The sequence below is a fragment of the Labeo rohita genome, chromosome 20, assembly GCF_022985175.1.
Source record: "Labeo rohita strain BAU-BD-2019 chromosome 20, IGBB_LRoh.1.0, whole genome shotgun sequence".
Taxonomy (NCBI): domain Eukaryota; kingdom Metazoa; phylum Chordata; class Actinopteri; order Cypriniformes; family Cyprinidae; genus Labeo; species Labeo rohita.
In genome coordinates, this window is record NC_066888.1 from 30,062,617 (window position 1) to 30,079,726 (window position 17,110).

The following is a 17,110-nucleotide window of genomic DNA, read 5'->3' on the forward strand; positions in this document are numbered from 1 at the left end:
GTATATTTAAATTACTTTTTTTTTTTTGCATTGGGGTAATGAGCTTAATTCTCAGTGCAAAAAATTGTTAAAAAAAAAAATGGGTGGATTTACAAACTATTTTAAGAATACATTTATTTTGAACTGCCATTTTATTTTTCAACTTGTGAAAATATCCTTTATTTTATTTCAAAAAGTACTCAAGAACAATCTTAAAAAAAAAGATGATTGTAAGACTTTTATGCATCCTATATTTATTGAATATAATGCACAATTAAAACAACTTTTCAGTTGTGTTAGTTACTATATAATCAGACATCTAAACCTGTAATTTTACAAATATAAATTTACTTTAATATTTTATAACTTTAAGCTGAATCCAGCCCAAGGGTCATAAGTAAAAGATAATTATTTTCTTCTAATTTTGTGGTGAAATAGGATGTAGACATGTTTATAAATAGTCAAATTGTACATAAATGAGCCTTAAAAATATTCATTCGTTTCACAAATCCTTGTTTTCCTTCTTTCAGTCTTTATTGTACATTAACATCACAAAAAAGCACAAACATGGAAAAAAAAAGATTTCACTGATGATTTAACGATCTGTCGGTATTTTGTGACGATGGGAAGCATAATAGAGCAGATTTCAGCTCTGGAGGATGAGCGCAGCTCCATCAGTCTCACCTGTGAAGAGAAACATTCACGCTTTTTACTGAATTTTAGCCACTGAAATGAACTCGTAAGTAGTCCATTTCCCTTTTTCACATGATCTTGGATATGCAACTGAAAGGCTGTGCACTTAAAATAAAGGATCCAACCCATATTGCAATTTTAAAATATATGTTGTGAGCTCAAATGAAATATATATATTTTTTGGGTAACCTTCATATACCATATATATTTCAGGGGCAAGAAAATACATTTCCAATCTTACATTAAATGCAAACATGAATGTATATTTTATATTTATATTATTTAAATATTAATATTTTTAAAATATACCAAAATATTTACAAACACTACCAGTCAAAAGTTTTTGAACAGTAAGATTTGTAATGTTTTTTAAAGAAGTCTCTTCTGCTCATCAAGCCTGCATTTATTTGATCTAAAGTACAACAAAAACAATTTTTAAATGGCTTCTATTTAAATATTTTAAAATGTAATTTATTCTTGTGATTTCAAAGATGAATTTTTAGCATCATCACTCCAGTCACACAATCCTTCAGAAATCATTCTAATATACTGATTTCCTGCTCAAAAAACATTTATTATTATTATTATTATGTTGAAAATAGCTGAGTAGAGTTTTTTTCAGGTTTCTTTGTTGACTAGAAAGTTCAAAAGAACAGCATTTATCTAAAACAGAAATCTTTCGTAACATTATAAATACCTTTATCATCACTTTTGATCAATTTGAAGCATCCTTGCTAAATGAAAGTATTACTAAAATTTATTTCCCAAAATTATAATTATAATCTCCAAGCTTTTGAATGATATGTGTATAATATTACAAAAGCTTTTTATTTCAGATAAATGTTGATCTTTGGATCTTTCTATTCATCAAATAATCCTGAAAAAAATGTACTCAGCTGTTTTAAATATTGATAATGATAATAAAAATGTTTCTTAAACAGCAAATCAGCATATTAGAATGATTTCTGAATGATCACGTGACACTGAAGACTGGAGTAATGATGCTGAAAATTCAGCATTGATCACAGGAAATAAATTACATTTTAAAATATATTCAAATAGAAAACAGTTATTTTAAATAGAGTTAAAAACATTTTAAAATGTTACTGTTTTTGCTGTACTTTGGATCAAATAAATGCAGGCTTGGTGAGAAAAAAAACATTAAAAATCTTATGATTCAAAAACTTTTGACTAGTAGTATATATTTTAAAATATATTTTAGCCAATATTATTTTTATATATATATATATATTTCGACATATTTAAAAACATCTTTGAAAATATATATTTTGCCATATGGGGAAAATGTTTTTTGTAGTGATGCCTTAGAAGATCCATGTTTGATCCCCCATGAACAGTTCTTAAAATACCCATTTTCATCTCAAAACAAAGAATATCTGAATAATCTAAAGAACCTTTTGAGGAATGGAAAAACTACTTGGATGTTAAAGTCTCCTCATGAAACCATCAATGCCAATGAAGAACCTTTTTGTAGCATTGTAGGTTGTTGTTCCTCCTGGTCTAAGCTTTGACTGACTCCAAACTTCCGCCTCAGCGAAGAAAGCGTGTGTTCAGGGATGTGATGGGACAGTGACTCCAGATAACTCAACACATAACGATCAGCATCCGTCAGGACGAACCGATGACCAAACACTGCAGAGAAAAGAACAGAACAGCATGAGAAAAAAGAATGTGATGATTAACAGGATGTGATGTCACTGGTCAATACCCTCCACAGTCGCTCCAATGGAGAAGTCCGCAGGTCCGTAGTATTCCGGGTTTTCCACAGAGCTTCCTGGTTTGGGGACACGAGTCTTCTCTAGGAATTTTCCTCCGATGATGCCGGAATTCCGTGTTGATTTCTCAAAGATGCTGATCATGTCATCAGACAGGTAATAAGACAGAATGAAGCGTCGGCCCTCATCCAGGGGATTCTGGGAATCCTGTGGCAGACGAGAACATTGTAAGCAATAACGTACACTCATCGCAAAATTAACCGGACATAAGTAGAAGCTACTCACCAAATAAACAAACACACATTGAATATCATTTTTAAGGAAAAGGAAAAGGAAAAGGACGTGATGTGTGGCCAAGTATGGTGACCCATACTCAGAATTTGTGCTCTGCATTTAACCCATCCAAGTGCACACACCCAGAGCAGTGGGCAGCCATACTGCTATCACTGCAGCGCCTGGGGATCGGTGCCTTGTTCAAGGGACTCACCTCAGTCATGGGATTGAGGGTGGAGAGAGCGCTGGTAGTTCTCCCCCCCAAATTTTTGGCTTTATTTGTAGTAAAACCATTTGTTTGTGTGCGTTGGTGCTCTTATTCCGAACCCCTACTGCTTATTCCATTGTTTAAAATGGCTGAATGAATGTGTGGCAACTGCCTTATTTAACAATGTTAAAAATATTCATATTTTGGCAGAATATGACGCAGAATAGCGACTAACACATTTAATACTGATAAATAAAGGTTCATTATGATCTTATTCATCAGATCTCACAAACTTCAGCGTCACGATTAGGTCACTATAGAGCACTGACACCCTGTGGTGAACAATCACCTATGATTGCCAGCCACCGCTTTCTCAGATGGGTTTATGTTGGCTTAAAACTTCGTGTTCCATTGAGTTTGGAAAATTCCGTACTTAGTAATCATCAGAATATGTCTTCTCCTGTCTCTGAAAATTTCTGAATTTGAAATCACTCTGCGAAATCTCATTTTATTAGGCGTTTAAGTTAACCAGATGATCACAGCGCATTGAAAATGTACATAACCGGAAATAACTGAGCCGTACGCTTTCAAAACGGAAGTGCGTCACGAGGCTCAGTGCAAGTAGGCCATTCACACCATTTACTTGCTCGCGTTGTTGAGGCGCAATGTTCAGTAAGGAAATGATCCAAATGAGCTTTACTCTTACCAGCCGTGCGACGTAACGCAGGACTTTGTTGTCGTTCTCCAGCAGTTTAATCACGTCTTTCTTGGGAGGTTCAGGAATCAGGGACAGACAGTTCTGTAGCGAGTCCTCCAGCGAACCGAAGCCGTTATACGGAGGAATCACCTGCGCGACAGGTACAGAAAATACACAGACGGAATATATGCATGAACAGATGGAGGGAAGGAAACGTTTACACATCATTTACTTCACAAAGAGAAAATATAGGAGTCATATTCCACAAACAGGATACAAAATAGGCTCTTTGGTTTCTTTTTCAGTAACTCAAAAATGTCATTTAAAAACTGTTATTGACGTTAAAAAAAAGTGTTAAAATTTAACATCTAGAAATTATTTTCTAAAAAATTACCTTAAAAAAAAATAACATTGTTATTAACATTAAAAAATGTAACATTTATTTTACATAAGGCTTACTATGTTTTCCAACCCCATTAGTAATATTTGGAAAATTTTGTTATTTTCTATAAATTAACTAAAATAATAATAATAATAGTAATAATAATAAATTTGTTATTAACATTAACACATGTATTAAAATGTAAAATGTAACATTTATTTTATATAAGGCTTGACATTTTTTCCAACCATTTTTTCTGGAAATTAATTTAAAAAACATGAAATATAGTTTGTTATTAACATAAAAAATGTATAAAAATGTAATATCTGTTTTATATAAGTTTTGCCATTTTTTCAAACCTGTTATTAACATTCGTAACATTTTGATATTTTCTAAAAATTAACTTAAAATAATAATAACAACAACAACAACAATAATAATAATAATAATAATAATTACATTTGTTAACAATAAAAAAAATAATATTTATTTTATATAAGGCTTACAATTTTTTTCCAACCCTGTTACAACATTTGGAACATCTTGTTATTTTCTAGAAATTAATTTAAAAAAAATATTACATAACAAAAATGTGTTATTAACATTAAAAATGTATTAAAATTATTATGTAATTAAATTTAATTATGTATTAAAAATAAAAAACATTTTATAACTTGCAACCTCCTTTATTATTTTCTAGAAATTAGCTTAAATAAAACATTAATAAAATTGTAAATAATATAATATTTGTGGGTAAAAATGGGTAAGAATTTTTACAAATTAATTTTGATTCAGACAGATTCACTAATGAATCATTCAGACCATATCTTGTAAAGTGGTTTGACTAATTCAGAGTCATAGCTGAGTCTGAATGGTATTTCTTCAATGGCTTCACTGAAAACATTTGTGTGATTCTTCATTCACACCACTAGATGTCAGTGTGAGTCCAAGACGATTGTGTCACAACATAAAACATTTCTAGAGAACATAAGTGTATCCTATTTGTAGAAAGTAGCAGATATATCTCTTAAAAGCATGTACCATTTGCATAGTACTGCACATAATATTTATTTTTAACTAAGATGAGATGTGCTATTAGCCCAATTAAGAGTAAATCTCTGACCCTCTTGATGTCTTGCTGTGTTCTGGTGTCTACAGTGAATGGTTTGAGCAAGATGTCGGGGTGATTCTGTTCATAGTATTTGCGGGTAAAGTCGTCACAGTCATACAGCAGGAAGCGCCTCCCCATCAGCGTGACCTCCTCACCGACCCTGAAGTCTTGAGGAGAAAAATAATCCTTCACGTCTTGTGGAGAAACTTCCAGAACACACCTGGGAAAAGGCTCTGAGTTGAGAAAAAAAGAAAAGTTTAAGGATTCTGGATTAATGTATTGATTATGTTCTTTGATTATGCTCAAATGAAATATGAATGTAGTCTATGGGGAACCAAACCTGCATTAATTAAAATTGAATTTTTTTTTTAAAAATAAATATAAAAATAAGTAAAGGAATAAATAACTTGCCAAAATAAATATTTTTGTATTACTTTTCCTCATTTATTTACTATTTTGTTTCTTTATTTTTTAACTGTATTTTATATTCTTTCATTCATTTTTTTTATTTTCATATATTTATTATTTAATTTATTTTATTTGGCTGCAAAATTTGTCAAAATTAAACAAAAATTGTGATAGAGCTTAGTGCCATTATCTAAACAAAGGCTGAGAGTTGTTTAAACAAATATCATTTGTTGAATTTATATATTGTAATTATTTAAAATATAAAATATATATTATAAAATATATACGTAATTACAATATATTTTACATAAAATATATTACAAAACATTTTAAAATAAAATTTAAAATATAAAATATATAATATTAAATATTTTTTTAAATAATTACAATATATTTTTTACGTTTTAACATAAAAAAAACATAAAAGTAAAACATGAAAACATATACTGAAAAAAATATACTGAACATATACTGAAAAAAAAATGTGAATAATAAAAAACATATTTTATATCTAAGGGGTTTGGCTGACAAAAGCATTTGAGATCCCCTGATTTACTTTCTCCAAGCTTCTATAAACATAAAAAGCAACAAAATTAAAGCAGGTTTATCTTTGTGTTTATGATCTCACCGCAGGTTGATTTGATGTTTTTGAGAATCTTCTGTCTGCGGAACAGCACTGGGAATGGGTCCCGGCCGCTGTTGGCCTCATGATGTTCGCAAATTTCAACAGAATCATCCACCAGATAGTAATACAACGTTACAGGCCGTTTCTCCCCATAGAGTGAGTCCGAGTCGTCCCAGAGCGCATAGAAACGCAGAACCTGGAGTCAGCAGAGAAATGATGAGTGAAAGACTTTCAAATGTATTTGTGTGTGTGTGTGTGTGTGTGTGTACCTGTCGATCCAGGGTGAGGAAGCGCTCCAACTGATGGTTGTGGTCGTAGGGTATGACGTGTGTTTGTTGTGCCTGAGCGCGCCGGATAGTGTACGGGTCACTGGGGATGGACTCCGACTCATTTAGTACTATTCCCTGACTCTCCATGAACTCCTACACAAACACACACACACACGTTCAGTCAAACCAAACCCATCAGAAGCATCAGAAGCACTTGATTAGAGTCTGTGTGTGTGTACCTGTGTAAAGGGATCACAGTGTGTTATCCTGTAGACCGTTTCAAACAGACTCATGTCCATCCCGACGTTGAGGTCTTTCCAGTGGTACAGATCTCCATGCTGGTTTTTAGTCAGTCTCTGACGTTTGATCAGTTTCCCCTGTGGAATTCCTGAGTTTTCCACCGGTGGCTCGGTCACACACATGCTGTCATCCTCTAGGTGATAATATATCACCACCGGACGAATGCGGAAATGCTCATCTGGGGAGTGCAATACTTCCTGACGGAAGTAACCGTAGAAGCGCAGCACCTGAAGGTCAAAGGGTAAAGGTGAGACGCTAGTTCTGATTCAGAGAGATAAAGCGATAGATAGAACAATAGGTAGAAGGATAGACAGAACAATAGATAGGTAGATGATAGACCGATAGAAAAAAACGATAGAATGATAGATTGATAGAACAATAGACAGTATAATAGGATAGACAGAATGCTAGATAGATCGACAGATAGAAGGATAGACAGAACAATAGATAGACAAATAGATCAAACAGATGATAGAACGACAAAGCAATAGATAGAAGGATAGACAGAACAATACATAGACAAAACGATAGATGAGACAGAACGATAGAAAAAGCAATAGAATGATAGATACACAAAAAGTATAATAGGATAGACAGAAAACTAGATAGATGATAGAAAGATAGAGTGATAGAATGACAGACTGATAGAAAGATAGATAGATGGAAGGATAGACAAAACGATAGAGATAAAATGACAGATGATAGAATGACAGATAAAGCGATAGAACGATAGGTAGAAGGATAGAACAACAGAGAGACAGAATGATAGAAAAAGCGATAGATGATAGAGAATAAGATAGAACGCTAGATGGAATGATAGATAGAGATAAAACAATACATGAATGATAGATGAAATGATAGACTGATCAATCAATAGAAGGATAGACAGAATGACAGATAGATGATAGATAGAGAATAATAGGACAGATAGAATGCTAGACAGGTAAATAGACAAACCAATAGATAGATGAACAATAGATATGATAGAATGATTGATAGAAGGATAGACAGAATGATACATAGATGATAGAGAATAATAGGATAGATAGAATGCTAGATAAGTAAATAGATAGACAAAACAATAGATGAATAATAAAGTGATAGAATGATAGACAGACAGAATGATCGATAGAAGGACAGATAGATAGATTGATAGATAAAAATAATAGGATAGACAGAACGCTAGATGGACATAAAACTATAGATGATGGATAGACAAACAGAATGATAGACAGATAGAACGACAGATAAAGTGATAGAATGATAGGTAGAAGGATAGACAGAATGATAGAAGAAGAGATAGATATATAGATAGAGATAAAACAACAGATGAATGATAGATAAAATGATAGACAGATAGAATTATCAATAGAAGGATAGACAGAATGACAGACTGATAGACAGATAGATAGATAGATAGATGATAGAGAATAATAGGATAGATAGAATGCTAGATAGGTAAATAGACAAAACAATAGATGAACAATAGATAAAGTGATAGATAGGTAGATAGATAGATAGATAGACAGATAGATAATAGGATAGACAGAATGCTAGATAGACATAAAACTATAGATGATGGATAGACAGATAGAATGACAGATAAAGTGATTGATAGATAGATAGATAGATAGAAAGATAGAAAGATAGAAAGACAGGTAGAAGGATAGACAGAACAATAGATAGATAGATAGATAATAGGATAGACAGAACGCTAGATAGACATAAAACTATAGATGATGGATAGACAGATAGAACGACAGATAAAGTGATTGATAGATAGATAGATAGATAGATAGATAGATAGAAAGATAGGTAGAAGGATAGACAGAACGATAGATAGATAGATAGATAATAGGATAGACAGAATGCTAGATAGACATAAAACTATAGATGATGGATAGACAGACAGAACGACAGATAAAGTGATTGATAGATAGATAGATAGATAGATAGATAGATAGAAAGATAGGTAGAAGGATAGACAGAACAATAGATAGATAGATAGATAATAGGATAGACAGAACGCTAGACAGACATAAAACTATAGATGATGGATAGACAGAACGACAGATAAAGTGATTGATAGATAGATATAGATAGATAGAAAGATAGGTAGAAGGATAGACAGAACGATAGATAGATAGATAGATAGATAGATAGATAGATAGATAGATAGATAATAGGATAGACAGAACGCTAGATAGACATAAAACTATAGATGATGGATAGACAGACAGAACGACAGATAAATAGATAGATAGATAGATAGATAGATAGATAGATAGATAGATAATCTGCACCTTCTTGTCATAAGCAGCGTGTGCCGGTATGAAGTCGAGCTGTAGGGGTCGGTGTGTGTCGGTCCCATAGGTGAGGTTCGGGATGTCTCTGATCAACTGGTTCCTCTCGCTGTGACTGATGTTCACCGACAGCAGCGGATCTTGTCCGGTACCGACCGCGGGGCGCCGGGGCAGAGCGTAACCGTTCTTATAATCAAGAGTCTGAGCTCTGTGGAAAGCGGATTTCTGAATCACAACACACAGAAATTATGGGTCAGTGTATAACAATATAATATCATTATACTGAATAAAAAGAATTGCACAAATAATGGGTTAATTCGCAGAAAAAATCCAAAATGTGTTTTAAAAACATTTATTTTACAAAAATCACTTGGAGATTCAACTAAATTTTAAAAAGAAGATGAACGGGGCCTACATGTTAACGTATCTCACCGTTAAATCCCGAAAAGTGTTTCCTGGCAGGAAAGGGAGCCCGTGTCTTGTGTTAATAGACATAATAGCTTGTTAATTAAATGTATCTTCAAATAAAGATCTGAGTAAATAAAATGAGGTAAGTTGTTCTCTCACGGGACTGTCTTGCTTCCCTGAGGAGGTTTATTTATAACGGTCTCCATGGAGACCACAAACACTAGCGGCTGTCATGGTGATGTAAACAATTCATTTGATTCACCAACATGCGGCGCTACACGCTCAGTTTAGTCAATGCAGTTTTTATTTAATGCTCCATAACAACCAAAACAAAACCTCCCACGGGTCCTGCTCTGCACATGAGCTGATATTCCTATAAAAAACATGCGGAAATATTACTTGAAAACAAATTTGAGAGCGCTTACAACACAAACATCCTGCTGCTGTACAATATTTAGAGCTCAAACAAACATCCACATGCATACAAACGTCGAGGCACTTCATGTTTTGGTTTGCTTTGAATAAAAAAAACTTAAATATTACATATTAAAGGATCTCTGTGTGGGAATGGACTCTTAAAAATAAAGGTTTTGCATAGAGGTAGCAAACTAAATGATAGGATAATACATTTGCTTAGCCATATTTTTTAAAATTATATTTAGAAATATTTAATTTTAGAAAGCCTAAAGATTGCTAAAAATTATTTAGTACAACATTTAATGGATTTTTCACGTTAGAGTGAGCGCGGATATTTGTACAGTTTATGGGTGTGGTTTCCGGTCTCATCTGCCTCCAGCTATTTTTAGGTACAAAACAGATGGTTTTGCTGCTTGACAATGCGAATTGGTGTGTCTTATCATATTATTTTAATGTATTATCATAATTATGAACACATTGGTTTGTAGTGCAAACAGTTTTACCATTTACTGCACGTTGTTATTCTTGTTATTTCAATATTGCGGCAAATAAACCGGAAGTCCCGCCCATATGCTTGCTTTCGCGTTGAAGAGTATGGTTAATTTGATTAAATATCTTAAATCACAAAAATTACTTTTAATATATTAAATATATTATATGTTGCCTACTTTATTCAAACATTTAAAAATCTTAATGCAACCTCAAATTTGAGTAAAGTAAATATTAGCTTGTTCACCTGCCTGTAGTAACATCTTGATGCCTACTAATAAGTTTTTAGTTATTTAGAAATCTTTTACTGATGTTTTAAAGAATCTGGAAACCAAAACATGGATCTGAAGAACCTATAATAGAACATCAAAAACTTTAATTTCCAAAAAATATATATATATAGCCAACTCATGAACCTTACATAGCCATAAATAGTTCTTAATAAGAAGAAGCTCCATTGAAAACCTTTATTTTTAAGAATGGAAAGTATGTTATTTAGGGTTTCATATCATCAGCATTAAATCTGAGTCTTATTATCATGTAACAGAAACACATTAACCACAGTTGTAACAATCAGAAAGCGCTGCATAAAGTCATTGAGTGATTAGCTGTGTTGGCAGATGTGTCTTGTGTTTAAGGCACGACGTTGATGTGCATCATGATCCTATAAGAACCTCTTTGAGGTTGTGTTTGCATCTATGCAGGAACATTTGAATGTCTCTCTCATCCCCTTTAAGAACAGAAGATTATACACAGAACACTTGGATTGCATCCCTGAGCAATCAGGCAAGCTTTGCCACAGTATAAAAAATATTTCATCCAAAAAAAAATAGTGGTATCAAAAACTATTTAAATATCAAAATAAATTTCATAAAGGCTGAGATGATTTTACAGCATGTCTAAATATATATAAAATATCAAAAAAATATTTGGACACTTAAGTCACTCTTAAAGATGCACGAATGTCATTGCATCTGAAAATAAAATATCAAGCCAAGTTGCATTTATTTTTAAAGAAAGCACAGCACAAGCAGATCAAAAGAAGCCTGTCATGTTTAAAATGATGATAAATAATTAAATGATCTAGTGTTAAAAAAACGAAGAAAAATGGTAACATTTTATAATTAGGTCCAATACATTTCTTACAGTATTCATTAATCTTAATTAACATTAATTAATAAAAAATACTGTTTATTGTTAGTTTATGTTTATGGAATTTTATTTCCGGCATGGGATTAAAAAAGGTAATTTCAACATTTTATCTCAAAATTCTAGATATTTTCATTTTTCATTGACAGAACTGAGATATAATAAGGAGTTCATATCTCACAATTCTACTTTTTTTGAATATATTTTTTTATTTCTGCGGTGGAGGGAAAAAAAATTGCAAGATATAAAGTCAGAATCCTGAAAAAAAAAAAAATAAATAAATAAATATTTAATAATTGCAAGATTATATATATATATATATATATATATATATAGAACTGCAAGAAAAAAATCTTGAGATTAAATTTAATTTTGTGATTAAAAGACAAAAATTGCCTATTTTATTTTATTTTATTTTATTTTATTTTATTTTATTTTATTTTATTTTATTTTATTTTTTTATTTTATTTTATTTTATTTTATTTTATTTTATTTTATTTTATTTTATTTTATTTTACAGGATTGCATACTTCAGGTCCATTAAATACAAACATACAACTTCTGCTTTTATTAATGCTTTAGAAATATTTTTGCTGTTAGTTTGTATTAACTAATGTAGGTAAGAAATGGAGCCTTATTGTAAAGTGTTACCAAAAAAAAACAAAAGATGACACTTTGTGGATGAGATAAAATAGTGATTAAGCAAAACCGATGCAGAAAAGTGAAGCTTCAGCATCATTTGCTTGCTGATGCAGCTTGGTTTGTTATATTTGTTTCCCAATGCAATGACATTCAGATATTTGCAAGTGTCCAAATGTGTTTTAGTCCCACTGTATATGTGTATTTGTCAAATCAAACTGGAAGGCACTTAATTTCATCAGGTCTCTCCCTACAGAAAGCCGTCCTCACTATTTGACAGGTGGAGTGAAGGACCAATCACAGTGCTTAGAGCTTATCACACCTCTTAGAGCTGCCTACAGACTCCTAGACCCAGCTTTCAAATAAACCACATCTCCCATGATCCTTAGCTTCAGGCACATGCTTCAGAAAATGTCCAACTTCCTATTTAGAAGTGCAACAAAATACCACTTCCTACTGGAATTTCATCAAGATGTGGCTGCTGGACATCAAGTAGGAATATTCCCAAATCCACATTTGACCTTTCACCTCTGCATATTGAAGCTACAGATGAACCGCGCCTCAACAAAGAGCTTATTTCACTGCAAATCAAATATGCAGTTTAATGCCACACTAGGTTACGACTCCAGCCGCTTTAGCGTCCCATTGGTAGCTTCCCATCTGGATGTGTCCGATCAGAGGCGGCGCTCTAGTAGTAGCGGTTTAGGCTACGCGTTCCCGGGACGTCCGGTTGTCCGTTCATCCAGATTTCTCGTATGATCCGCTCTCTCTCCTCCAGTCGCTGCGCTCGCTCAAGCTCCTCCGCCGACGTGAAGACGTTTGTGTTGAGCGTGCGCTCAAAGCGCCGGTGCCTTCGGGCCGAGAGGTCAGAGCTTGAGTCCCAGTCTGAATCAGAGTCACTGGTGTCACTGTCGGAGTCCGCAGGTCTCGGACGCTTTTTAGCCACAGCATGGCGAGGTTTACAGTCTGTACGGCAGGAAATCTGAACCACTAGAGCGAAGAGCGTGAGGAACAGACCGGCGCAGACGCCGCACATGAAATACAGCGCACAGCGCTCCGGGTGTTCTGGATGGAGAGAGAAAACAGACAACATGAAATTAAAACTGACTTTACTTTCTTAAACTTTAGACTATGTTCCAGGTCAATTTGAGCCCTTGTTTGTCCTGAACACTTAAACTGCCTGCTGTACTTCAGAAAAATCCTTCAGGTCCCACAAATTCTGAATTCGAACCCTTTACAACAATGACTGTATGATTTTGAGATCCACATTATTACACTGAGGACAACTGAGGGACTCATATGCAACTATTACAGAAGGTTCAGACACTCAACGATGCTCCAGAAGGAAACACAATGCATTAAGAGCCGAGGGGGGGAAAACTTTTAGAATTTAAAGATCAGGGTAAATTTAACTTATTTTGTCTACTGGGACATGTACGTAGCTTCTGAAGGGCAGTTCTAAATGAAAAAATATGATATTTAGGCAAAATAAGAAAAATGTACACATCATCATTGTTTTCAAAAGTTTTCACCCACCGGCTCTTAATGCATCATGTTTCCTTCTGGAACATCAGTGAGTGTTTGAACCTGTAATAGTTGCATATGAGTCCCTCAGTTGTCCTCAGTGTGAAAAGATGGATCTCAAAATCATTTAGTCATTGTTGGAAAAGGTTTAAATACAAAAAAATGTTGAAAAACCAAAGAATTTGTGGGACCTGAAGGATTTTTCTGAAGAACAGCAAGCAGTTTAACTGTTCAGGACAAACAAGATGGACAACTATCACTAAAAAAAAAATGGACAACTATCACTGAAAAAAAAACATCTGTGGGTCATTTAGGTAACAACACAGTATTAAGAATCAAGCATATGTAAACTTTTGAATAGGGTCATTTTTATATATTCAACTATTATTTTCTCTTGTGGACTGTATGTAAACATCTTTTATGTGAAATATCTTATTAGGTCAGTAATAAATAAAAAATAACATGCATTTTGTATGATTCCTCTTTTTTTGGTAAACTAATAAACATTCTGCAGATTCTGCAAGGTATATGTAAACTTTTCACTTCAACTGTACAACTGAAGTTTTTCTTGAAATTTTGTGAGTAGTTCTCATTTAGGGTCATTATTATACCAGCAAATTTATTATGATGATGTTAACAAATCAATTTGATCTTGCATGGTTAAAATGGGTGCACAGACCCAAAATAATTTTTTTATGAATTTTATGTTAGTTTCTCAAGGTAAGAAGATTTACATTATGCATGTGGTATATGTTTTGATTTGAAAGAATGTACACAGTGTTGATGGCATACACTTTCATCAGTTCATGCATGTGAATTTTGCTGAGCATCAAACCCATGATCTTTCAGGAAAACACAAAAATACAAAAAAACTATTTAAAATGAAAATATTACATTTAAAATATAAAAAAAATCTATATTTAAAACACTACATAAATAATCAATATTCAGTCATTTTTTTTTAATAATATTAAGGGGGAAAAGGTTAAATGCTGTTTTAAAAATCATTCTCATTTTTCTGTTTATTTTTCTATCTTAATGTGTCAGAAATATCAAGGTTTACTGTTTTTACCTAAATTATTGGTGAATTATATTGAATCTAGTTAGGACCAATTTGACATTAGGCAATTAATAATGTTAAGCAATAGACAAGTAGCTATTCCAGGAAGTGTTTTAGCTCCATTTTTGTGTTAACTGCACACTTTTTATGATTTAATCAATTCCTGATGGAATTCCAGCCCTAGAGTTTTCCTTTGAATATCTTGATGAATATAATGAGAAAAATATGTCACCATCATTCAGAAATACACTACCGTTCAAACATCTGGTGTGAGTAAAATCTTTCTTGAAAGATTTTTTTTTCAGCAACGACACATTAAATTGATCAAAAGTGACAGAAAAGAGTTTTATAATGTTACAAAAGAGATCTACTTCAAATAAATGCAGTTTGTTTGAACTTTATGTATCATGATTTCCACAAAAATATTCAGTAGCACAACTGTTTTCAACATTGATAATCAGAAATGTTTCTTGAGCGGCAAATCAGCATATTAGAATGATTTATGAAGGATTATGTGACAATGAAGACTGGAGTAATGATGCTGAAAAATTCAGCTTTGACTCACAGGAATAAATTACATTTTAAAATATATTCAAATAGAAAATAGCTATTTTAAACTGCAATAGTTTTTCACAATATTACTGTTTTTATTGTATTTTTTTAAACAAATAAATGCAGCCTTGGTGAGCAGAGGAGACTCTTTCAAAGACATTTAAAAATCTTTCCAACCCCAGTCTTTTGAGCGGTAGTCTGCATCACAAATTCGAAGTGATCCACAGCAGTATTTGTGATGTTACCTGTGATGTAGGTGTAGGCCGCCAACATGCTGGTGATGAGGGCCATGGTTGGTCTGATTACAGTGGAGATGGTTGGGTTTGGATCGTTTTCTCCAGACTGATCCGTCTCTTCTGAATACGGACCAGAACTCCGGCCTCGTGTCGACCTCCCTGCGATCAAACACACAATCATTATGCCCTTATGTGAACCAAGCTTAATGTGAGATCTTTACAAAACCGAAACATGTATATTATGCCCCAAGCTTCCATGTCTGGCAATAAACAAAAGAATAAGTTGGATTTACATCAATAATTGATCAACGGTTCCTCATTGTGTGTGTGTGTTTGGTGTCAAAGGAAAAATTCACTCAAAAAGGAAAAAATGCTGTCATCATCATCTCACCCTAACATTGTGGCATGACCAATATGAATTTTTCTACTTTAAAACATTAAAGTATACAATATATGTTGATATAATGCAATTCATGCATTATATTCCTATATTTTTTTCAAATATCAAAGACATCATTGCTGCTTGTGACTGATCTCAGTGTATATGCATCCATTATGTGATTTCATATGGAAATTTTATGGTGGTTTTCCCATAACTTTTAGATCCTGACAACTGTAAAATTACCTGCAGCTAATTTTAATTAAAAATATTCCGGTAACATGTTCCAGGATGTTGGTTTCAGTAGAACATCTGCTCCGTCCGAGATTCTTAAATAGTCAGAACAATGAGAAAATAGTGATTCTTTTGACAGTTTCTGCATCAGAAATGTAATTTAATTATCAGTTGTGTCCTGTTTTCAATTTAAATGTAAAAGTCAATGTAAAAATTAAGTTGTTGTTTTTTTGGCTAGGTTTTTAAATTTAAAAAAAAAAAAATCCAACTGTGAGAAAAAAGTCGCATTCACCTTTTTTTTATTCTGTAGTGGAAAAAAAAAAACAGAATTGCAAGATGTAAACTTAGAATTCTGAGGAATAAAAATAGAATTGTAATTACTATAAAAAGTTTAAAGGAAAGTTGGTAAGGCCAATATTGGAAATGTTACAGGAGGCTTTTAAAGCTGGGGACCTCCCTAACTCAATGGCCAATGCATTAATTATCTTATTGCCTAAGCCTGGAAAATCTAGGAATAAATGTGAGAATATGAGGCCAATAAGCCTGCTTAATTAAGATCTTAAGATAGTCAGCAAATTACTAGCAACTCGTTTACAGGAAACCCTTCCATTGATTATACACAGGGATCAAAATGGCTTTGTTTCAGGTCGACAAGGTCTATACAATGTTAGGAGGGTTCTTAATGTTATTCAAGCATTAGATAACACTAAGGATACGGCCCTCCTCTCCCTGGATCCTGAAAAAGCATTTGATAGGGTAGAATGGGCCTATCTTTTTGATGTGTTAAAACGATTTAGATTGGGGCCAAAATTTCGAAAATGGATACAACTATTATATTTACACCCAACTGCAGAGATTCTAACAAATAAGAACGTGTCTAAACCAATTTTAGTTAAACGTGGCTGTCGACAGGGATGTCCGTTATCCCCGTTGCTCTTTACTTTAGCAATGGAGCCCTTGGCTATAGCTGTACGGTCACATTCACACATATCCGGAATCACGGTTGGTCAGGTAGAACACAAGCTGTCGCTATATGCAG

The 17,110-nt window shown here is 33.2% G+C and overlaps 2 protein-coding genes across 3 annotated transcripts in view; both read right to left on the reverse strand.

Moving 5' to 3' along the window:
• Window positions 1–395: 395 nt before the first annotated feature.
• efhc1 (EF-hand domain (C-terminal) containing 1) lies at window positions 396–11,564 on the reverse strand. The gene is made up of 10 exons (XM_051138648.1): window positions 9,417–11,564; window positions 8,985–9,209; window positions 6,621–6,908; window positions 6,382–6,534; window positions 6,116–6,308; window positions 5,092–5,312; window positions 3,596–3,736; window positions 2,402–2,615; window positions 2,158–2,325; window positions 396–663 (listed from the first exon to the last, which is right to left on the reverse strand). Exons 1-10 carry the CDS (start codon window positions 9,477–9,479, stop codon window positions 626–628), a joined length of 1,704 nt encoding a protein of 567 aa, XP_050994605.1. The 5' UTR covers window positions 9,480–11,564; the 3' UTR covers window positions 396–625.
• Window positions 11,565–11,708: 144 nt separating this feature from the next.
• Window positions 11,709–17,110, reverse strand: part of LOC127182948 (protein eva-1 homolog A) — a 61,235-nt gene continuing 55,833 nt past the window's right edge. For both annotated transcript variants that reach the window (XM_051138650.1, XM_051138651.1), the window contains 2 exons: window positions 15,468–15,617; window positions 11,709–13,151 (listed from right to left, as the gene is read on the reverse strand). In XM_051138650.1, the coding sequence (XP_050994607.1) occupies window positions 12,775–13,151; window positions 15,468–15,617 (527 nt within the window). In that variant the 3' untranslated portion in view covers window positions 11,709–12,774. The remainder of the gene's footprint in view (window positions 13,152–15,467; window positions 15,618–17,110) is intronic.

Bases quoted from the DNA above. Each gene is read 5' to 3' on its own strand.
- efhc1 (XM_051138648.1), bottom strand. From the start codon at position 9,479: ATGTCTATTAACACAAGACACGGGCTCCCTTTCCTGCCAGGAAACACT. The intron at 3,737-5,091 runs GTCAGAGATTTA...CCTGTCGCGCAG, and splicing joins CACAGCAAGACATCAAGAGG to GTGATTCCTCCGTATAACGG. The intron at 2,616-3,595 runs GTAAGAGTAAAG...CGTCTGCCACAG, and splicing joins TGCGTTACGTCGCACGGCTG to GATTCCCAGAATCCCCTGGA.